The sequence below is a fragment of the Leptosomus discolor genome, chromosome 1, assembly GCF_034619465.1.
Source record: "Leptosomus discolor isolate bLepDis1 chromosome 1, bLepDis1.hap2, whole genome shotgun sequence".
Taxonomy (NCBI): domain Eukaryota; kingdom Metazoa; phylum Chordata; class Aves; order Leptosomiformes; family Leptosomidae; genus Leptosomus; species Leptosomus discolor.
The window spans coordinates 159,865,852-159,889,737 of record NC_141391.1 but is presented as its reverse complement, the minus strand read 5'-3'; the positions used below and the strand labels follow the sequence as shown (position 1 = coordinate 159,889,737).

General features: G+C 42.5%; 1 protein-coding gene across 3 annotated transcripts in view; it reads left to right on the top strand.

Annotated features, from left to right (window-relative positions):
* The window catches only part of LARGE1 (LARGE xylosyl- and glucuronyltransferase 1), a 207,523-nt gene that overhangs the window by 82,639 nt on the left and 100,998 nt on the right, over positions 1 to 23,886 (top strand). For all 3 annotated transcript variants that reach the window (XM_086468604.1, XM_086468598.1, XM_086468590.1), the window contains exon 5: positions 12,662 to 12,833. In XM_086468604.1, the coding sequence (XP_086324730.1) occupies positions 12,662 to 12,833 (172 nt within the window). The remainder of the gene's footprint in view (positions 1 to 12,661; positions 12,834 to 23,886) is intronic.

Below are 23,886 nucleotides of genomic sequence, written 5' to 3'. Positions count from 1 at the left end.
TTCCAGCACAATTTCTTTTTTGGTGCTAACAGATAAAAAGCTGGGAAGACATTCAATGACTGTGGTCTTAGATCTTAATGGCTTTTCACTTGCTCATAAGGACACTTAGCTGCCATAGGGCATTTGATTACTGATAGAGCAGCAGTGACTGTTCAAGGCATTCCTATTCAGGTTTGGTATTGATGTGAGCATCTTCTAAAAACGTTTAGTTACCCTTGCCTTTAGATTTACAAAGAATTGAAGTATATATATTTCTATGTCTGACTGGATAAGCTGAAAAAAGATAGCAGGCTGGAAGGATCCCAAGAATATCCTTGATTCACCACCAGGGAGCTGGGATTGTTAGAATTCATCATTTGTAAAGTACTTGGCATTGGTTTGTTTCTGAGAAACAACTGGAATTTAGGAAAGTGTTGCATGACAGTTCAGATGTGAGCTACCTCCCACAGACCAGTCCAGCAGGGAGTGTAGGCAGAAAGTATTCTGAAGGACTGGGGCTGAAATGGTCATTCTTTTGTTAAAAAATGATGTTCATCTTACCTTGGCACACCTCTTTGTATGACACTTTTTCACAACACTGGAAATTACAAGCCATGCTGTGCGTCTGAGGTAGCACGAGCACACAGTGATGTGAAGTCACTCTTCTCAGAGGTCTTCTGAAACCATCTCAGCCTGGGTAAGGACATTCAGGCTGATTTGGAGTGCAAGTACCTGCTTCAAAGGGGAGATATATAATAAGGTTATTAATTAAATGCCACTGACAGTCCATTTTGAGTCATTTGATAAGAGAACATTTGAATTTCTAAATTATGAAATTTCATTTCTGTTAGTGGAGATATCACTTTTCAGATCAAACTGACTTAATCCTGCAAAAGTTTCATTTTTCAACGGTAAAAAGATGGTGTCTAGGTCTCACCCTTTCAACTACAAAGATGAAAACTCAACAGTGTTTTGATCCCCTGATAATTTTCCCATTTACTGTTCCTCTACTTCAGGTTTGACCCTTTTCACAGTTGAATAGATTCCACAGATTTTAACTGATTGTTGAAAGCCTTTATAAAATGGTTCCAGCTGTATTGTTTTAAACAGCCATTTAGGATCTGTCTTGACCTGTCTATCTGACTGCATCTTTATCTGATGGTTCTTAGGGTGAAACTAAAAAATTATATGAAATTAGAGTGAAACCAGTGGCCTTAGCCCTCACACCAAAAGTTTCAAGAAGTGTAAGAGGAATATGCCTGGTACATGGGCACTTCCTTTAAACACCGCTTATGTACATTCACTGTTATCTGAAGTATTTGACCAATATTTAACCAGAACCTAGGCAAGAAGCTAGACTGATGCCATGAACCTGGAGTTCAGTATTTCTTGCTTTGGAGAAGCCCAGCTTTCCTAATAACGTGTTTATTTTCTTCAAATTGTTTCTCTAGTTAGTGCTGCATTGTTTGAGACACCTTATCTGTTTCTAGTAACAGAGAAAAATTATGCTCCCCCACCCCCCACCCCCCCCCCCCGTTGCATTCAGTGCTTCTTATACTAGATTATTGTTAGTATTGCTTGTTCATAATTGTAATACATTTTATCCATTACTATCCTTTTTTATCCCAGATGTATTCCTGGAGTTTTATAGTCTTCAGGAGTTTTGGTCTATTATTTTTGTTCTCTTGAAGCAATAATTGCAAGTTCCCACTCACCTGGCCTCCAACCCTGCAGGATTTATTTTCCTGCAAATTCTTTGCTTTTCCTCAATATAAGAGAACTAATAGTTCTTTATGTGATATGGCATTTGTTCCTCCATCTGGATGTGTGTTCCACCTGCTAATAGCCTCTGTCATCGTGCAGCATTTTCAGCTGTTGAAGTTTCTTGCTCTGTAGGTAGAAACAGTAAAAGTTTAGGTCTGGAGAGAGGTGATTTTAGTGGTGAAATGCTGGACAGTAGCTAGTGATTTCCTTCTGAATAGGAGAATCAATCCTTTTTTTCCTCACGTGTGTTTGCTATGTTTTGACTTCATATTAGGATGTCAGAAGTCTGGTGGAAGCTGCTATCTCACATCCTTTCTACAAATCATCAACTTCTGCAACTCTGGCTGTAGCATTAAAGTACATTGTTTTGTACTGGATAAAACAGGACAAGATCTTTCAGTTTGAGTAGGGTGAGAAGTCCTTCCCTCAACATTTTTGGGTTTTGGTTGGGGATTTTTTTGCACATGATAACTAATATTTTAGACCTGCATTCCCCTGCCAGGCACTACTTGGTTAATAATAGTCACTGTAACTGTTCTGTTACTTTCTTTCATCATCCTTAAAACAAGGACTTTTGCACAAAATCCAGTAGGGAAAAAAAATCCCACTTCAGATACATTTTTATCACTGAGCTGAGACTATTGTCTATCCCACATAACATGTGTTTATGCAGGAGATGATGTTTCTTTTTATTCTGGACAGTGCGTCTTGATGACACCTGTTTAATATCCTGACATCGTGCAAATACAGATTGGATGGCTCTGGACTTTGACCCCAAGAGCTGCATGGAAATTTGCCAGAACATAGAATGGCTGCAGCTAATGTGCATATATTTGCATAGTTGCTAAAATTAAAAAGCTAGCAATGATAATATTTGCATGGATTTGTATCTTCCCTGGTGGATTAGTACAAAGAGCTTGTTGATTGAGTTCACTGACAATTAAAGCGTGCAATTGATCTTTCTTATCTTTCCATACAGGTGAAGTGAGAAGGGCAGCCATGAGTTGCTTTTGACTACTGGCCAAATTCTAGCCAGATCTACCCGTCAGTCAGTCAGCTTTTAGCAGAAAGCTCTGTCTTCCTGCCATTTTTTCTAGTCCGAGCTGTGTGTCTTTCACTCATTCACTGACAGGAAGAAAAAAATAAGAAGGCTTTGTCTTATCTTCTAGGGAAGACTGGCACTTTTGCCTCTGCTGGAGAGGTAGGACTGGGAGGCTGGTGTTTGGTTTATTCTCACTGAGCTCTCTCAGAATGCTCTGACAGTTGTGGGTCCTCCGTCCTTGACTGCCACACTGAAAACAGCTGGAGTTAAGGCCAAAGGCCCCGAAGGAACGAGCAACGGCACACTGAGACTGGCCAAACTTTTCTTTTCTGTTCTGCAGTCTCATCTTGCACAAATGAATAGAGAAAAACAAAGAGAGCTCTAAGTATTTTTGAAATAGCAAGAAACAGTGGAGAATATTGAGAATGTCTGAAATGAGAGTAAAGAAGAGGACTCACATTCAAATGAAAACTGGTTGTTTGAGTTTGATTCTCCCACCTAAGCAAGGAGGGAGAAGTGGAAGCCTTGTGGATGGAAGACAGCAAAAGACCTAAGGGGAGGAAGATAATCCTCAAAGATCCCAGGAAATTGATTACCTTTTGGTCATTTCTTTTCTTAAGAAGCTGTATGATTGAATGTCTTGTTACTTAAATGGCAGAGACAAAAAAAATCCATTTTACTTTTTATAAGTCTGCAGTTTCATCCGTATGAAGCATGTTGGTTCCAAACATGGAGCATGGCTTAACTCTTGGCACCCTCAGTTAATTTTGTTATTAAGGAAGTTGTTTAGAAGAAGCATTCTTAAATTGGGTTTTTCCCACTTGTCTGCCCTTGGGGTATATGTGTGTATTGGTGAGAGATTTGGAAAGAAAGAAAAAAAGAAAAAAGAAAAACAAGCATCAGCAACAGTCAGACTATGTTACAGACTTTGCTACAGAGATGAGAATTAATTTGCAGTTATTCTCCTTTGCCATATGCTAATGCTGATTTGGGAAGTTTTGTGTGTTCTGCCTTTTTAATATCTAATCTTCTTTTCCAGTTGTGGCTTGCTTCACGGTTTCTACATTTGCTCTACATTATCCAGGACCCAGAGGTTCAGTTAATCATCCATTTCTATCTCAACCTTTTTGCTCACCACTATTTGTATCCAGACTTGTTGCATGTATTTGTGGAAGATAGCATCTGTTCATAAAGCGAGAGATGAGGCAGAATTCTATTAAAGTCACCAGTGCTTCTGTGATGAGTAAGAACAACAGCAGCCAAGGCCAGCAGAAATAGAAAAATAATTTTAGCAAAAATGTATAAATTCCCATCTCCTTACAGTTGTTTCTCAGTGTGAATTATTATTATTTCTTTAAATACTCAGGCACCAGAAATACTGAATCTAGAAAAGTTATCCAGCTTTACTGAATTCCTGGTTTCCTTGACAACCATTCATATAAATAGTAAGGTCCTGTTATGGGGGGACTATCAGTATAATCAAAACTTGTGAATCACCCAGGAAAAAATTAAGTTCAAGGTTGAAGTTACAAATTATCCAGCAAACAGTAACAGAAGAGTCTGCTTTCATTTAAATAAGGCTCTTCTGTTACTGTTTGCTGGATACCTGACAAGGATGGAGCAAAGGCAGTGATTTTCCAACGGTGAGATGCAAGGAGATTCCTTTTGACATTCCTCCTGAGGAAACTATTACAGGTGACAGTCACCTTCTTCCTCCCAGGCTCATTGGTCACTTGGAATTGGTATCTCTCTCTCTTGCTTTTGATTCTTTTTTTATTATTATTATTATCTGTAAAAAAGAAATACAGTGTTCTAAAGACAGGCATGAATGTTACCCATATTTAAACGTTAACCTTCTATTCCCCTCCTTTCTCAATGAGTCAATTAACCCAATCTCAGCAGAACATTTTGACATTGTTCTCCTGGAAGGAAGAGAGTGAGAAAGGGGATCAGCCAGATGTCCCTGCGAAGGGTTTAGGTATTGTGAGGTATAGTCAATGTGACATTGGAAAGATTATCCTGAAACTAACCCTGATCTGTGCTAGTGCTGCTGGAATTGTGACTCAATTTTCATTAATGTGGGAAGAGGTATGACAAAAATTCACAGGAGGATGAAGTTCTCCCTGTGTGAAATTGAAAAACGCAATGAGAAAAATTGTGCATCAAGAAAAGTTCCTGTCCTCTGCCAGCAATATGATGTTTTTGTTTTCCCCCTCATTTTATGCTTTGTGTTGCAAAAAAACTTAGTAAAATGATCATTGGGAAAATGATGAGAGTAGTTTCCTCCAGTGCTGAAACAACATAAAAGCCCCAGTTCTATTAGCTTTGTCTTAAGTAAGTCACATGATTTAAAAAAAATAAAAATCTTGCTACTTCTGGTGTTCATAGAAGCAGCAAAGCACTAAACAAGTAATGAAAAAGCTATGAAGACAAGTTATCAGCTGTATCTAGGAAGTTATTTATCCAATCTGAGGAAACAGCAATTTTTATTGTTATCTGATTCACACATCAGAATTTCCAAGGCTGTTTCCCATGCCTGGGCCATTTGTAAGGGCTACCTGAAGCTAGTGGCTACCAGCTACCACAAAATTTCGCTGGTCTTCCTTCACAGAGATCCCTCCAGCTGTAAATGCTTGCACCATGTAGATTGCAGTGGTTTTCAGATCAGTGTCAGGTACGATTCCGAGCAATTCAGCTACAATTTGTGCAGATCTACAATACTCTTTATGATTATGTTGTGGCCTGGAAGTTTTGTTTTGTTTTGCTTTGTTTGCTCTTTTTTAAGATTCTGAAGGTAGTTCATCACCTGACAGATAACAATCTTCAGGAATATGGTGCCTATGTTGAAGTCGGTGAGAGCAAGTAAATACTGAATATTTTTGGAAATCCAGATTTTTGTCAAGTCATTCATTATAAAGCCTAATACACATTTCTTTTTATTTCAATCAATATATTCTAGATGTCAGATAATTTTTATAGCAAAACCTGGCATGAGACCTCTAGGAAAGCAGAATTACCTAAGGACTACCTTTTCAACTTCCGCCAGTATTTTCTGGTTTTTGACGACTTATATTTGCTGCTGGCCATTTCCCCACCACAGTGAATCTGCAGCCATTGAGTCTGGGTGGTGGTGGCATCTGGTTCTATTTGATCCCCTTTATCAGCCCACCTCTGAGAGAGGTGCACGGAAGTGGCATCTTCTGCCTCCAGGCTTGCTGTTTCTCAGCCGGATGCATCAACCCACCCAGTCTGAGCTTCAGGCTCTTGCAAGATTCTGGCCTTAGGCTTTTGTGAAGTCAGCTGAGTGGAAAGGGTGCCTTTTATTTGGTGTGGGAATGGGGATATTATGTCATAGCTGAGGATTATTTTGATTGATTGTTTTTCCAAGCATATCTAGAAAGATGCAGTGAATGTAGTGAGAAAATCAATACAGTATTGAAGGTTGCATTTTTGCAGTATAAAGTGTTTAAGGACATGCTGCCAGGGAAGACATTTCATCAGCCAAACTTCCCTCATCTTACCACGCTGAACAAGAAGCACTTTTTGTAGCTCAGGTGGTGCTACGGTACCGTGTATTCTGTGGGACAGTGAGGAATTCTGTTAAGAAAATGGAAAAAAAAAAAATATTTAACAGAGAAGAGTCTGGCAGGAACCTCATGAAGTTCAACAAGGAGAAATGCAAAATCTTGCACTTGGGAACTACCCCATGCACCAGTACATGCTGATGGCCACCCAGCTTGGAAAAGCAGCTTGTCAGGAAAGGACCTGGGGGTCCCAGTGGACACCATGTTGAACATGAGCCAGCAATGTGCCCTTGTGACAAAGAAGGCTAATGGTATCCTTGGCTGCATTCAAGAAAGTATTGCCAGTAGGTTGAGAGAGGTGATCTATTTACGCTACCGAGCACTGCTGAGGCCACACCTGGGGTGCTGGGTGCAGTTCTGGGCTTCTCAGTACAAGAGAGACATGAATACACTGGAGAGAGTCCAGTGAAGTCCACTAAGATGATGAAGGAACTGGAGCACCTCACATATGAGGAACGGCTGAGAGAGCTGGAACTCTTCAGCCTGGTGAAGAGAAGGCTCAGGGGATATCTCATCAATGTGTATAAATACCTGAAGTGGGGGTGCAAAGAAATCAGACCCAAGCTCTTTTCAGAGATGCCCAGTGACAGGACAAGGGGCAATGGGCACAAACTGAAACATAGGAGATTCCCTCTGAACATCAGGAAACACTTTTTCACTGTTGAAGGTGACTGAGCACTGGCATAGGTTGCCCAGGGAGATTGTGGAGTCCTCATCCTTGGAGATATTCAAAAGCCATCTGGACGTGGTCCTGGGCAACTGGCTCTAGGTGGCCCTGCTTGAGCAAGGGGAGGTTGGACCAGATGACCTCCAGAGGTCCCTTCCAACCTCAGCCGTTCTGTGATTTGTGGTTCTGTGGTGCTGTATGGACTGCAACCTATTCATCAGGAAAAGTCAGGATAGGTCTGGTTAACTGGGGAAAGGCTGCATTTAGAAGGGAAATGCAGTCTCAGGTTTATGGAGCTGCCTAGCTAAAACTCTTGAGTACTTTGTTTAATGGTATTATTATATCCCCCCTCCTAATCCAAGAAGCACATAACAAGACAGGTTGTTAGGTTTTCTGTTGACCTCCAGTAATTCAGGGAAGATGGTAAGTAACGAGATAAACATGTACAATCCTACAGAATCTTAGTTTGGCTTTCTTCTGCTTCTGTGCTTGCTGCTGTTTTTTGTGCTCCAGTCTGTGTATATATAAACCAGCACGAAGGTAAGACAGCACATACATCATCTCTTTTCTTATACTTTACCTTGCTTCTCTGTTTATCATAATTTTAATATAGCAAAGAGAAGAGTGAGTGCAGCAAAATCATGTTTACAAACAAAGTATCCTACCCTGTAAGACTGGTGACATTTAAGAGCACAAGGTTTAAAAAGAAATGTAATAATAAGTGAATTTAATTAATTGGGCTTTTAGCAAATAGGAAACTGTATCTCATCCTGGCATGTAACTTCAAAGTACATTTTTCTCCTCACTCAACCAGAGCACTTGCCCTGTTCTTTTCCATACTTATGCTCATACCTGGCATCCACCCCTGCACCCTTCTTCCCATATTCATCTTTCTAAGAGCTGTTTTCTTTGTCTTTATCCCAATGAGGATCAGGTGGCAGCTGTTAATAAATGCAGAGTAAGACATGTGAGAAAAAAGAATCCTAACTTTATGTGTATAGTGATGGGTTCTGAATTAGCCACAATTACTCAGGGAAACTGGTTTTGCTGTTCTGGTCGTTCTGTGAAAACAAATGTGACCCAAATTAAATTAGTGGATAGCCAGGTCCAAAAAATAAGCAGGAGTTGTAAATAAGCTGTGGCACTCTGCTGCGGGGTGTTATGGTTGCTAAAAACTTTCAGGACTTCAAAAATCAACCAAATTCATGGTTGAAAAATCCATCAAAAGCTGTTAATAAAAAGAATACCACCTCTAGCTCTGAAATTTGGTGCAAATTGCCAGAGGATGGGAGTATAAATGGGGTATCGCTGTAGAATTTCCCTGGTTTTATTTTCTTCAGTAGCACCTGCCACCATCCACTGTCAAATGCCAGCTACTGAACAAAATGGACTTCTCCTCTGACATCATACAGGCACCTACAAGTTGTTTGTCTTTTCCTATTGGTCGCTGTTCCTGCTAGTTCATGTTGGGAGTGTTTTCAAATTTGCTATCTGCTAAGTCTGCAAGACCAAGTCTCCATCCCTTTCAAAGAGGCTCAAGATACCTGACTATGAATAGATTTCACTTACAGCTACAGAGCAATCAGTATTCACCTGGGAAGCCTGGGCAAATTTCCCCATCACCTGTTTGTGGCGGAAAAACAGCATAGTTTTTAAAAAAAAATCACTACAATTCCCTAAAGAAGTACAGTGTAGGAGTCGAAGTCTGGCTGAATATATTTGTGATGACTTTGTAGAGTTGTGCTCTTTGATCGCAATGTGCGGGCAACCAGACTGGAGTGTTTTTAAGAATAAAAATACCTAAATACTTGAGAATGTATTCACAAGCAGAGAAGGAGCCACTATTTCCCCCTGTCTCTGTCATAGAAACAGGGAAGCTTGATTCTAAGCTGTATGTCTATACTAGACTTCTCTCCTTAAAAATGGCACTTCTGCAAACTCTAATGAACATTTATACAGTGGTAGCAACTGTGAGAAGGCTAAGTTAAGTTGTGTACAGCTACAGTGTTTTAGCCAGCTTTTCCCAGAGATAGAGCATAATTGGGGAAGGCAACTTGCTGGTAAAATCACCAGACATGGACACTGTCACTGGCATTTACCAGAGTGATCAGTTGTATGCAGCATGCACACTGATGGGCATGTAATTTCTAAATTTGTAGCCAGAAGCACCAAATGATTTAGATAATTTAGTGTATTTTCAGTCTTCGATTATGGAAAGAATAAAGATGGTTCTGATGAAATATCTTTTGTGAGAAGATAGTTTCACTTAACTTACTTAAAAGAATCACTGTCAGCACCAGCTAAATGCCTTTCTTTACTCTCCTCTCATGAACAAAAGTCCAGACCTTGAGAGCTAGAGATCCAAGGTGTGCTATTTCTGCTGAACTGAGAATTATACAAATGGCAAAGTATATCACACTATTTTGTCTAACTTTCCTCTTTTACTAACTCCATTTTTTTCTGTTCCTGCCATACGTTCTAGGAATATTTGTTCTCTGAAGGCAACTCTGATCTAGCTTATAAAGCGAATTATTCACAAACATTCCATATATGGGCCATTTTAACTATGCTAGAGAAAAAAATGTACTAAGGCTTACAGAAAACATCTAGACAATACTTAGATAAATGAAATGGCTAAATGTTACCAGTTATATCAAAGTGGACAGCGTGGAGGTTGCAGAATTTTGAAAGAGCTTCTGTTTAGGCCACCTTAATTATACCAAGCAGACATGTCTTAAGTACTAAGCATGTATTCAACCATAGTGTTCTTGTATTTCTTTTAGTAAGACTATATGTAATACCCAGAGAGAGTGAGCCTTCACGGTGCTGTTGTGTAGCATAAGAAGTTTTCCTTGGCATGAATTTTGAATGGTTACCTTATTCATCAATAGCAAAGCCATGAAGAAATTACGCTCGGGACTAATTAGGACCCCTGTTTATGCCTTAGTCAGCTCCACATCAGAAGAGATAAAACTTCAGGTACATTGAACCGATTGACAGTTCAAGCTTCAACATATTCTCAAATCAAACACGTGCTAGCCAGCTGTGATGGACCATTTGAACTAGGGTCTGCTCCTTTCATTTTTGAAAGCGATCGTTTCAGACGTCAGGCTTCAGGATGCCAGACTTTTGGCTTCTCTGTGCCAGATTGGAAGGAAATGCCAGGCAAGGATCTCCTCCCTGCAGTGGTACATGGCAGTGGTGCTAGATATTGGGAATTCTGAGAGCAAAGAAAGTAATGGCTCCTTGAAGGTGACTTACTTTTCCAGCCACCTTTTACCTTCCCTGCTTGACTCAGGCTATTTATGCAACCTATGAACCCCTGCCTTATTAGGCTTATTTGCATAAGCGTATTAGGAGTTATTCTGAAGCAATATTGCATTTGGACTAATAAAATGAAGTACATGCCATCCGAAATTAATAACATAGAGATGGGTAATAATAAAAGCAAGCTCAAGTCTGTAAAATCACTGTAACTTTTTTACCATCAGTATGACTAAAGAGCAGATCTCCGTGGCTGGTCTAGCACAAGAATGTCAAGTGGCTGATTCAGAATGATATGCAGAGTTTGGGGAAGCAGAGTGCACACTGCTTTGCTGACACCTTGATGTGGTGGTCCATTCCTAGGGCCATCATGTGGGAGATCTAGGTCCACAAATAACTAGAGTTTTGAGGGTGAAGTTTTGAAATTATCTCTGGCACACACACAGAATACATTTCAGGAGACCATTGAGGTTTATTTTACTAGAGCCTTAATATTGGCATGTGTCTGGGAGACAGAAACTAAATTTCTCTTCTGAGCACCATACAGATTACAGAGAGAACAGGCAAGAAAGAATGAAATAAGAATGATGGCTCTTTAGATCCATAAATTAAACCACACTGTGTGTTACTTCCCTCTCTAATTTCTTTCATAGTGCTTTATACCAGAGTCTTGGCAACCCTTACTTCTGTTACTTCTGGCATTCTACAGTGTAAATCCTATAGCAAGCACAAGTAAATAATACCTAGACATGTGTAGATGACAATGCTAGCCCGATTGTGTATGCAAGTGATTACATATGAATTATGTGCACAGACAAGGGAACACGCAAATGAATTGCCAGGATGAGGTGCCTTTCAAAAAAAACCGAACAAATTTCACACTTCAGTTTGCACTTTCTGTTTTGAGGTTAAGGTAACCTGCTTTTCCTCTTAAACTTTTGTCTTTCTGCTTAAAGGTTTTCTCTACTACCCTCAGGCTTTTTAATGAACTTAGCTCTGCCCTGGTACAGGAACGCCTAGAATACAGAAGAAAGTTGTGTGTCATTTTAAAGGGGAAAAGCAGGTCAGCTTACATCAGCAGAGGCCTTGTTACTTTATATTCAAAAAGAAATGCACTCTAAGCAGCTATTAGTAGCCTTTCTTCAACCACTCTTCCAACTTCCAAATAAAGTCTAAGAACACATTCTCTTATGGGAAGGTTTTCTTGAAGTGTTTTCGAGGAAACGAGCTCTTCTGTACAAAACCTGTTTCACATAATACGCTTTACAATGCTAGTGAATAGATATGAGACAGTTAAACAACAGAATAAATAAATCTCAGTTTTATGAATGCACTTAGTTTCTGCTTACTTTATCTCAAGTGTAAAATGCCAGGACAAATCCTGAAATCTGTCTCGCTCACATCCCCTACTTGAAGTTAATGGGAGCATGACTCAGGGGAATACTTCAAATCTGGGAATCGTAGTGCATGCCCTCTAAAACAAGAGGAGTTTCACACAGGGCTATAGGAACTTTTCAAAAACTTCTATATCCCACTTCCAGCAGTGACTTCTGATATTTGAGAACTTGAGCCTCTCAGAAAAAAATTAAATGTAGCTTATGGAACATCCTAGTACCAGTAGCACAATGAAATACTGAGTTTAGTCTTCCAACTTATTTTAGAAGCTGTAGAAATGTTTTGCTTAGCCCTTACTGAAGAAATGTTTCTGTTCACCACTGCAATATATAACAAACAAAAAATGTGGCTAAATACATTCTCCCACTTTCTCCACTTTTGATCATGTCTCTGTGATGTCAGCAGTTAAAGCAGTTGAAGATGTAAGGCTTAAGGAAAATTTGAGTCTTGTAAGAAATAATTTTTTTGCAATTTTCTGGCCCACTGTTCCAAGTGACTGGCTGTTTGAAGTTCTGACCTCCAAATCTGTAAGAAATAGAAGGAAAAAAAATTATATTTGTTACTTCTACTTCAGAGTCAGGAAATTCTGGGAATGGCAAACAGAAAAGTTTTTGTTTCATTTGAAAATGAAAGCAATGTACAGTGTACCTGAAGTTTTGGATTAAGAATAGGTTTCAATTTTGTCAGGATCCATGGATGTCTCAGAATGGGTTGTACCAGGTTGGAAAGGCTCAACTAATTTTAATTATATTGTAAAGCAGTTGCCTCAAAGGAACTTGTTTTTTAAACTTTCAGAAACTTTAGCATATTTCAGAGCTTCTGAAGTTAATTTAAAGATAGCATTTTAGATTACTATTTCCACCTCAGAGATCTTCCACTATTACAACAAACTAGTGTCAGGAAGAATTCCTCTCTCTAATGAAGATTATTTTTTCTTCCTCTTTCCCACTGCCCATTTCCTGTCAGTCGGAAGTGTCTTGGATCCCCAACAAACACTACTCTGGGATTTACGGGCTGATGAAGTTGGTTCTGACTAAGACTCTACCTTCCAATCTTGAGCGAGTCATTGTCCTCGATACAGACATAACATTTGCCACTGACATTGCTGAGCTATGGGCCGTCTTTCACAAGTTCAAAGGTATTCTAATGATTTTTTTTTACTGTCTTTATTTGAGGGGGAGGGAGAATGGTGAAGCGAACAGTACAGCGGGGGTAAAAGGGCTATCTGAGATTTGTTAAACGTTTTCACTCTTTTGATTTTTGGTGTTTGAATATAATTGTTGTATTTGTGAGTTCTTTCCTCAACGATATTCCGTATAGACTGACTGGCAACACTGATTATCTCTATAGTTCGTTTTATTAGTCTAATTATTTGGGACAGTTAAGAGCTCGACAATACAGTAGAAGATGAAGAATTATGAGGATGCTGTAGTGATGTACCATTCAAGTACTTGTTGGTATTCAATACTTAGAAGAACTTGTTTTATATTGCTTTTTGTTAATAAAACCTAATTATTACTTTCAATATAACTTCTCCACGTTACTACTGAAAATGGATGAAGTTAGGATGATACTTGGACCAGGGAGGAGGATGAAGGGGACAGTTACACATAGAATAGAAATGAGTTAGTACTTGCTCCTCTTAATGAGTTGAAAAAGGGTTTTGAAGTATCCACCCAAAGTAGTTTTCTCTACCTATCCTCATTTCCCACAGCTCCTTGAAAACTTCCTTGATAGATTGACCAAGAAAGGAGACTTTCAGAGTGACTGTGTAAGGAGATGATCACAAAAACGTTCCCCACTACCCTCTCACAAACCAGAGCACTTTTCCTGGCTAACACACTGCTAAAACCATTTGATTCTGCCAGGCTCCAGTGTTGTCAGCTTTTCAGAGTCAGAGACATGCCCTGTTGTTCTCCTCTTGCCCTCAGAACATGTATTGCAGTGCTGGTAAGTGCAGAGACATTCCAGTATCCTGGTTTGAAGGCTTACAGCCCCATAAAAAAGTGTAACCTTGATGGGTATCATCAGCTCTGTTAAAATCACTTCAAGCAAAGTCAGCCTAAGTAAATGGGAGTATTTATTTACAGAAGCCAAAATACACCACTAGGTTAAAAAAGTGACAGAAAAGAGAGCACATTTACTGTACTTACCCCATGCTGAAATCCACAAGGCCTCTTTGCCTTTCCTAGTATACAGCTAACAGGCAGGGCCTATTATCTTCAGCTCTGCAGTCAAGGACTACGTTCTAGTGCTTGCTTCTATGTGAGTTTGTTTCCTTTCCCTTCTCTGGATATGCTGATGTCCCTTCAGCAAGCCGGAAGCCATCACCTTCCACTTAACTGAACTGTTCACAAATTTGCTTCATTGAGGAGTATAAAGTCTTTCCTCCTCTTCAGGTATTGTTTGGAGTCTTCACAAGACTTTCCCTATACTGGCCTTTGAGTTTCATATAAACATATTCCTTGCCAAACATAATTTACTTAAATGTATGCATAGGGAGTAATGTGCTATTGTAATGTCTCACTGTGTGTTACTGTCACATTAATAGTAAGATTTTACTGAATACATGATGTAACAAGCAAAGAAATGTGTATAAACTGAATTTGGGCATAGAGCACTGCATGGTCAAAGATAGCAAAGTCTGAATAGAGACAATGAGGAGGATCATCTGCTTGTATTTTCTGCTGTAGTTTCAATGAAGGTCCCTTGCTTTTTACTGGGGATAGAAACCAAGAATAAAGACTGATTGTAGAGAAAGAAATATGGAGCAGAGGCAGGCCTAAGATTAAAAAAAATACAGAAAATATGGAAACATGAAAAAGGATAATTACTGGAAGTAAAAAAGTGGATGTAAGTCAGTCTCCATAGAGTTAGGCAAGGTTTTTCAGCTGATTAGAGCTGTGAAAAGCTCTAACTTATACATGGAGACAGAATTCCTGTGGTGCTGCCAGCCCTTGTAACATACGTATCACAACTCCCAAATGTATGATTTTGTAAGTTGTCCGGTCTGTCTTTTTAATTCCAGCTGACCACCTGCTTCTCCACAATTTTTTAATCCCGGCAATAAATTGGTCTCTGTCTACATCTGCTCATCTCCCAGACGATCATGCACAAAGAAAGAACTAATGGGACAATCCTGTAGGCCCAGGAGTTGAGCGGGGAGGGAGAGGACTTTGGAAGGCACATATGCCCAAAATAGAGATCCTAAATGTTGGGGAGGAGAGAGAAGTTAAAGTGTCCAAGCATAAGGTTGTTCTCCAGCCTGCAGTTGCATTAGGCAAAGATGAGCTTGATGATACGGTTGAGTGTTTATGGATAAGAACTGGGGGGAAGACCAACAAGGCAGATACCACAGTGGGAATCTGTTATAGACCACCCAACCAGGATGAGGAAGCAAACGAAATATTCTATAAGCAGCTGGGAGAAGTCTCACAATCACTAGCCCTTGTTCTCATGGGAGACTTCAACTTACCAGATGTCTGCTGGAAATACAATAAAGCAGAGAGAAAACAGTCCAGGAGGTTCCTAGAGTATGTGGAAGAGAACTTCCTGACACAGCTGGTAAGTGATCCAACTAGGGAAGGCACCGCACTAGACCTGTTGTTTACAACACTGCACTAGACCTGTTGTTTACAAACGGAGGAGGACTTGTGGGTGATGTTATGGTTGGAGGCCATCTTGGGCATAATGATCATGAAATGATAGAGTTTTCGATTCTTGGAGAAGGAGGGGGTTAGCAGAACTACCACCTTGGACTTCTGGGGGGCAGACTTTGGCCTGTTTAGGAGCCTGGTTGAGAGTCCCTTGGGAGGCACTCCTGAATGGCAGAGGAGTCCAGGAAGGTTGGACATTCTTCAAGAAGGAAATCTTAAGGTGCAGGAGCGCCATCCACATGTGCTGAAAGACAAGTGGGTGGAGAACAGAGAGCTTTGGCTGGAACTCAGGAAAAAAAAGAGAGTTTATGACCTTTGGAAGAAGAGGCAAGCAACTCAGGAGGACAACAAAGGTGTCATGAGGTTATGCAGGGAGAAAAGTAGAAGGGCCAGTGCCCAACTAGAACTTGATCTGGCTACTGCTGTAATAGGCAATAAAAAAGGTTTCTGTAAATAAAGTAAGAACAAAAGGAGGACTAAAGAGAATCTCCATACTTTATTTGATGCATGTGGAAACAAAGCGACAAAGGATAAGGAAAAGGCTGAGGTACTTATTGCCTTCTTTGCCTCCGTCTTCAATAGTAAGACCAGTTGGTCTTGAGGTACCCAGCCCCCTGCACTGGAAGACAGGGACAGAGTGCAGAGTGAAGCAAATGTCACACCCATCTACAAGAAGGGGCAGAAGGAGGATCCCGGGAACTACAGACCTGTCAGTCTGACCATGGTGCTGGGGAAGGTTATGGAGCAGATCACCTTGAGTGCCATCACATGGCACGTACAGGACAACCAGATGATCAGTCCTGATCAGCATGGGTTTATGAAAGGCAGGTCCTGCTTGACTAACCTGTTCTTCTATGACAAGATGACCCACTTAGTGGATGAGGGAAAGGCTGTAGATGTTGTCTACCTAGACTTTAGTAAAGGCTTTGACACAATTTCTCACTGCATTCTGCTGGAGAAACTGGCTGCTGATAGCTTGGACAGGTGTACACTTCGCTGGGTAAAGTACTGTCTGGATGGCTGAGCCCGAAGAGTTCAATACAGTTGGTGGCCAGTCACAAGTAGTGTTCCCCAGGGCTCAGTACTGAGGCCAGTTCTGTTTAATATCTTTATCAGCGATCTGGACGAGGGGATCGAGTGCTCCCTCAGTAAGTTTTCAGAAGACACCAAGTTGGGTGGCAATGTTGATCTGCTCAAGGATAGGAAGGCTCTGCGGAGGGATCTAGACAGGCTGGATCAATGGGCCGAGGCCAATTGTGTGAGGTTCAACAAGGCCAAGTGCCAGGTCCTGCACTTCAGTCACAACAACCCCATGCAGCGCTACAGGCTTGGGGATGAGTGGCTGGAAAGCTGCCTGGTGGAAAAAGACCTGGGGATGTTCATCAACAGCCAGCTGTACATGAGCCAGCAGTGTGCCCAGGTGGCCAAGAAGGCCAACAGCATCCTGGCCTGTATCAGAAATAGTGTGACCAGCAGGAGCAGGGAAGTGATTGTGCCCTTGTACTCGGCACTGGTGAGGCCGCACCTGGAATACTGTGTGCAGTTTTGGGCCCCTCACTACAAGAAGGACACTGAGGTGCTGGAGCGTGTCCAGAGAAGGGCACCAAAGCTGGTGAAGGGTCTGGAGAACAGGTCTGGTGAGGAGTGGCTGAGGGAACTGGGGTTGTTTAGTCTGCATAAGAGGAGGCTGAGGGGAGACCTTATCGCTCTCTACAACTGCCTGAAAGGAGGTTGTAGGGAGGTGGGGGTCGGTCTATTCTCTCAAGTAACAAGTGATAGAGCAAGAGGAAATGGCCTCAAGTTGCACCAGGGGAAGTTTAGATTGGACATTGGGAAAAATTTCTTCACTGAAAGGGTTGTCAAACATTGGAATAGGCTGCCCAGGGAAGTGGTGGAGTCACCGTCACTGGAGGCATTTAAAAGATGTGTAGATGTGGTGCTTAGGGGCATGGTTTAGTGGTGGACTTGGCAGTGCTGGGTTAATGGTTGGACTTGATCTTAAAGGTCTTTTCCAACCTAAATGATTCTATGATTCTATTACTCAATGAAATGGATCATCCTGGAAAGCAAGAGCAAATAAGTTTGAGGGATACTGTTGCTCTTTTACTGCTTTGTAAGATACTTTTTTTAATCATACTGTGATTCTCAATTTGTCCTCAGTGTCTTTTTATTTCTCCTGCAGCATTACAAAAGATTCAAAGGATGTCTCATGTCATGAGCCCCAAATACTCCTCTGAAGGATCTGGTTTTAAACTAATGTTTCAATCCCCTCCTTGTTTCTCCCTTAGAAGTCCCAAGTAAATTTATGAAGATTTTTTTGAAACAGTCTAGTGTGTTCATTGAAATATTACTTAATTGAAAGAGAAATAAAACTCCTGTGAAGGGCAGTTCTACTCTCCAAAGGAACCTGACACTATATCCAACCCCAGCTTGGAGAGCAGCTTTAGACCTACAGGCTCTTCTAGAAATGTTCAGGCACCCAGCTGTGGGCTAGAAGTGGCCATTATAAACCTGCTTGCACCAGGATGTTGTTTGAGTAAATTTTTCACATCAGTGCAGGAAAGGCAGGAACTTTCTTCTGTGGGTTGTTGCAGGATAACCAATAAAGACAGTCCAGCACAGCCTCTTCCAAATTACAGCCACACAGATAGAGAGAAGGTCTTAAGAGTCTGCAATTCTTTCTGTGCCCAGGAAGACTTTTCTGCCCAACAAAAATAGTGACAGAGACCAGTAGCTCAGATTCCTTTTTTTTCTAGGACACCACACTTGGAAGAAACTCAGGATTGTCTTGCAGTTGAACCAGGTCCAATTTGCTGTGTAGAAAGGCCCACAGTATGTTTTAAATAGCACCAGCAATGCCCAGTATCCATGTTCTGCAAATGTTCTTCTTGCAGTCATCTTAAGAGTTGCTGAAAAGATCAGACCCTTACATTGTAACTTAATATTTTAGGTGGTAAAGCTACTGTTACATTTGCTCTGTATATGGAAAAAAGGGAGTAGGATTCCTTCATAAATTATTGCTCTTCTGCCCTTTTCCGATAAGCTCTTTGCATACACTCCTACAATAAATGATCCAACTATTCTGTAACTGAGTGCACAAATTAGGGCTGTACATACGTGATTTTATTTGAAAGTCTCTTCTTTGAAGTGGCAACCTTAGGCTTTGGGAGAAATTCACACCTCTCTTTGGTAGCCTGAAACAGTGTCTCAAGCAATGTAACATTAAAAATTCCTCTTAGCAGTTACCGAGGGGTGTGTAATTATTACTACTTTTATATGCAAGGTTCAATCTCTATGCATAAATATGTCTTTGGGAACCAGTAACTTACATTTCAAGAGTCAGATCCAGCTTTTCATCTGGGATTTGGACATTTCTGCTTTAGCCTCATTCTCTCTTGCTCCCCCAAAGATAAGCAGTCTCTTTCTCTAGGACAGATATATACCTCCAAAATATTGACTTCAAAGGTGTGAGTCTGCAGCCAATCTGGTGAAGATAACCTGCATGTTTTATGTGACTTAGTTGACACTGATTATGTTTTCTATTCATCTTTCACTGGATTTTGACAGTTCTAAACTTGAGAAAGCATCTAGCCTAAGGGCAGAAGAGTGGGACTGAAGATCATACACATTCTTGGATGAAGTGCTGCAAAGTGTTTCAGACAGCAAGGATTAGTGTAACCAATATGCTTTTATTGCAGAAATTGTGTGAATTCTTCTGAGAAAAGAACCAGTCCAAAGCTATACTCTCTGCTGTCAATCTTAAAGTTCTTTTGAAGGCCACATCAGCTAATTGTTTTATTATTCTTGCTTACCCAAACCCTTGGTACAGAAATGTGGGTTCTTTTTTCCAAACTTCTGATTTTTACTTTAACTGTATGCTAAAAGTGAGTTCTCAAGAGCATTCATTGTAAATAGTATTGTGAATTTATTTGGGACCTAACTATGACAGTCATCGTAATTATTTGTGTTATGGGTGCCATTCCCGTCAGGATCACAGCCTCTTTGTGCTGGATGATGTTCATAAAAATAGCAAGAGACCATCTTTGTGCTTTACCTAGTGTCAGGTGACAATTCTTGTGTCTACCTGGTTCCTTTAGGTCATTGCTGTGTGTGAGTCACACCTGAGAACCACAAATCAGACCTCAATAATCCCTGTAGAGATCAGTGTTGAGGGACTCCGTTTAGTTGAATGCCACGTCTAAGGGCATTGTGGTATTTCTAAGTACAGAGGCTGTATTGAACAGTGATGTCCTACTACTACATGTTAGTCTCACAATCAAGCTAGCTGATAGGATGAATATTTTCAAAGAATCATAGAATGATTTGGGTTGGAAGGGACCTTAAAGACCATCTAGTTCCCACCCCTCTGCCATGGGCAGGGACACCTCCCACTAGACCAAGTTGCTCAAAGCTCCATCCAACCTGGCCTTGAGCACTGCCAGGGAGGGGGCAGCCACAGCTTCTCTGGGCAACCTCTTCCATTGTCTCACCACCCCCACAGTAAAGAATTTCTTCTTAATATCTAATCTAAATCTCCCCTCTTTCATTTGAAACCATTACCCCTCATCCTATCACTATACTCCCTGATAAAGAGTCCCTTCCCATCTTTCATGTGGGCCCCCTTTAAGTACTGGAAGGCTGCTGTAAGGTCTCCCTGGAGCCTTCTCTCCTCCAACTTTCAGCCTGTCCTCATAGGAGAGGTGCTCCATCCCCATGATCATCCTCATGGCCCTCCTCTGGACCTACTCAAGGAGGTCCACATCTTTCTTACACTGAGGGCCCCAAAGCTGAATGCAGTACCGCAGGTGGATTCTCATGAGAGCAGCGTAGAGGGGGAGAATCACCTCCCTTGACCTGCTGGCCACACTTCTTTTGATGCAGCTCAGGATGCGGTTGGCTTTCTGGGCTGCAAGTGCACATGGCCAGGTCATGTTCAGCTTCTTATCAACTGGCACCCCCTAAGTCCTCCTCTGCAGGGCTGCTCTCAATCCATTCTCTGCCCAGCCTGCATTTGTGTTTGGGATTGCCCTGACTCAGGTGCAGGGCCTTGCATTTGGCCTTTTTGAACGTCATGAGGTTTGCACAGGCCCACCTCTCCAGCCTGTCCAGTTTCCTCTGGATGGCCTCCCTTCCCTCCAGCATGTCAACCGCACCACACAGCTTGGTGTCGTCGGCAAACTTGCTGAGGGTGCATTCAATCCCACTGTCCACATTGCCAACAAAGATGTCAAACAGCACTGATCCCGGCACTGACCCCTGAGGAACGCCACTCATCACCGGTCTCCACTGAGACATCAAGCCATTGACCATGATTCTCTGAGTGCGACCATCCAACCAATTCCTTATCCACCAAGTGGTCTATCCATCAAATCCATGTCTCTCTAGGGTTGTCATGCAGGACAGTGTCAAATGCTTTGCACGAGTCCAGGTAGATGGTATCAGTGGCTCTTCCCTTATCCACCAACACTATAACCGTGTCATAGAAGGCCACCAAATTTGTCAGGCATGATTTGCACTTAGCAAAGCCGTGTTTGCTCTCACCAATCACCTCCTTATTTTCGATGTGCCCTGGCATAGTTTCCAGGAAGACCTGCTCCATGATCTTGCTGAGCACAGAGGTGAGACTGACTGGCCTGTAATCCCTGGGTCTTCCATTTTTCCATTTTTCAAAAATGGGGATTATGTTTTCCCTTTTCCAGACAGCGGGAACTTTGCTGGACAGCCACAACTTCTCAAATATGATGGGTAGTGGCTTCACAACTTCATCCACCAGTTCCCTCAGGACCCGTGGATGCATCTCATCAGGTGGCATGGACTTGTGCACCTTCTGATTCCTTAGATGGTCTTGAACCTGTCTTCTCCTACAGTGGGCGGTTCTTCATTCTGCCAGTCCCTGCCTTTGCCTTCTGTGACTTGGGCGGTGTGGCTGGAGCACTTGCCGGTGAAGACTGAGGTAAACAAGTCATCAAGTACCTCAGCCTTCTCCATATCCCGGGTAACCAGGTCTCTCGTTTTCTTCTGGAAAGAGCCCACATTATCTCTAGTCTTCTTTTTAACACCACCTTACCTACAAAAGTTTTTCTGTTGCCCTCGATGTCCCTGGCCAGATTTAGTTCTATCAGGCCTTTGACTGTCCTGATTCCTGGCTGCTTGGACAATTTCTCTGTATTCCTCCCAGGCTACCTGTTCTTGCTTCCACCCTTTGTAGGCTTCCTTTTTGTGTTTGTTTGAGTTTGTCCAGGAGCTACTTGTTCATACATGCAGGCGTCCTGGCATTTTTGCCTGACTTCCTCTTTGTTGGGATGCATCGCTTCTGAACTTGGAGGATGTGATCCTTGAATATTGATCAGCTTTCTTGGGCCCCTCTTCCCTCCGGGGCTTTACCCCATGGTACTCTACCAAGCAGTTCCCTAAAGAGGCCAAAGTCTGCTCTCCTGATGTCCAAGGTGGTGAGCTTGCTGTGCGCCTTCCTCGCTGCCTTAAGGATCTTGAACTTTCATGGTCATTGCAGCCAAAGCTGCCCTTGAGCTTCATATTCCCCAGTAGTCCCACCTTGTTGGTATGCACAAGATCCAGCATAGCACCTCATTGGCTCCTGTGTTACTTGGAGAAAGAAATCATCATCAATGTGTTCTAGGAACTTTCCAAATTGCTTATGCCCTGCTGTTTTGTCCCTCCAACAGATACCGGGGTGATTGAAGTCCCCCATGAGAACCAGGGCTTGTGAATGTGAGCCTGCTGCTATCTGTCTATAGAAGACATCATCTGCTTGGGTCTTCCTGGTCAGGTGGCCTCTAGCAGATGCCCATTATAATACAGGGTCACCTGTACCTGCCCTTCATTTAATCCTGAACTGTTAGCTCTCAGTTGGCTCCTCATCGGTCCCCAGGTGGAGCTCCTTGCTCTCCAGCTGGTCATTGACATAGAGGGTGACACCCCCTCCTTGTCTCCCCTGTCTATCCTTCCTGAAGAGCCTGTATCTTTCCATTCCAACACTCCAGTCATAGGAGCCATTCCACCATGTCTGATACCAATAAGATCATAGCCCTGCAGGCACACACGCATCTCTAACATGTCTCTAATTCCTCTTGTTTATTCCTCATGCTATGTGTGTTTGCACAGAGGCATTTAAGTTGGGCCCTCAATGAAGCTGACTTACTGGTTGGAATTCCTTTGTGCTGCTCTTCAGGTGCTCTCCTGCTGACCTGTGACCCTCTCCAGGCTATGGGCATGAATTTCTGGCACTGGCATCATACTGGTAGGAGTGGGATGGATTGAGGTTCCCCTCCCCCAGCAACTTTAGTTCAAAGCCCTCTTCACCAGCTTGGCAAGCCTATGACTGAAAAAGCTCATCCCCTTCTCTGTCAGATGGACCCCATCAGCCCCCAGTAGACCAGGTTTCTCGAAGCAAATCCCTTGGTCTAATTAGCCGAACCCCTGGCTGTGGCACCAGTCCTGTAACCATTTGTTGATTCACCAGATTCAACTGGCCCTTTCAAACCCCTTCCCTTTGACTGGGGAGAGTGATGAATCTGCATTCCAGAGTCCCTTATCCCTGCTCCCAGGGCTCTGTAACCCTTCTTGATACTCCTCAGACTGCTCTTGGTTGTATCACTGGTGCCCACATGAAACAACAGCAGTGGATAACAGTCAATGGACTGTACGAAGCTTGGTAGTCTCTCAGTGACATCCCTGATACGAGACCCTGGTACGCAGCACACCTCTCTAGAAAGTGCGTCAGGTCAGCAGATGGGTGCCTCTGTACCTCTCAGAAGAGAGTCCCCTGGTACTATCATTCGTCACCTTTTCTTAGTTGCACTGATTGTTATACGGGAAGCAGATCAGGCTGCCTTGCTCAGCCCCAGCATCTCTCCTGATGTGACGGGTCTTTCCTCTTCAGTTTGAAGAGTGGTGAAGCAGTTCTGCAAGGGCAGCTCAGGCTTCGGGGGAAGTCTCTTCCTCCTGCAGGTCCTTGCCATTGCAACCTTCCATTCTTCTGCATTATTGGACCCCGTCCCTTCTGATTGTGCCAGTGGGGGAGTTTTTGGCTGTTTGTCCTTGGGCTGTGGGTCCACTGCAGACTGCACTTGGAACCAGCTATCTAACTTCTTCTCAGCCTCCCTGATGCTACACAGCCTTGTCACCACCTCCTGCAGCTCAGCCACCTGCTACAGGAGGTCCTCCACCTGGGCACACCTTTCATAGGCAAGTCTGCCTCCTGTCCCTGCCCCAGGAGAAAAGTCTAGGCACTTCCTGCAGCCTGAGGTCTTCAGCCTCTCCCTTCAGCAGCTCCATCTGGGTGGAGGCATTGGCCACGGCTGGGGTAGATGCTGCAGACCCCGCAGCCGGGGCTGCAGCCTTTGCTCTCAGATGACTGCCCACCATTGTGCCTTGAGGGTCAGGTAGGATGAGTGCCCTTGGCCTGTGCAGACGGTCACAGAGTGGTGCCTGGTTGTTGGGATATGTGAACTTCAAGGCTGTCCACTTGGCCAGTGGAATGTCCCTCCTTCGAAGACGTGCCCTCTGGTGCCAGTT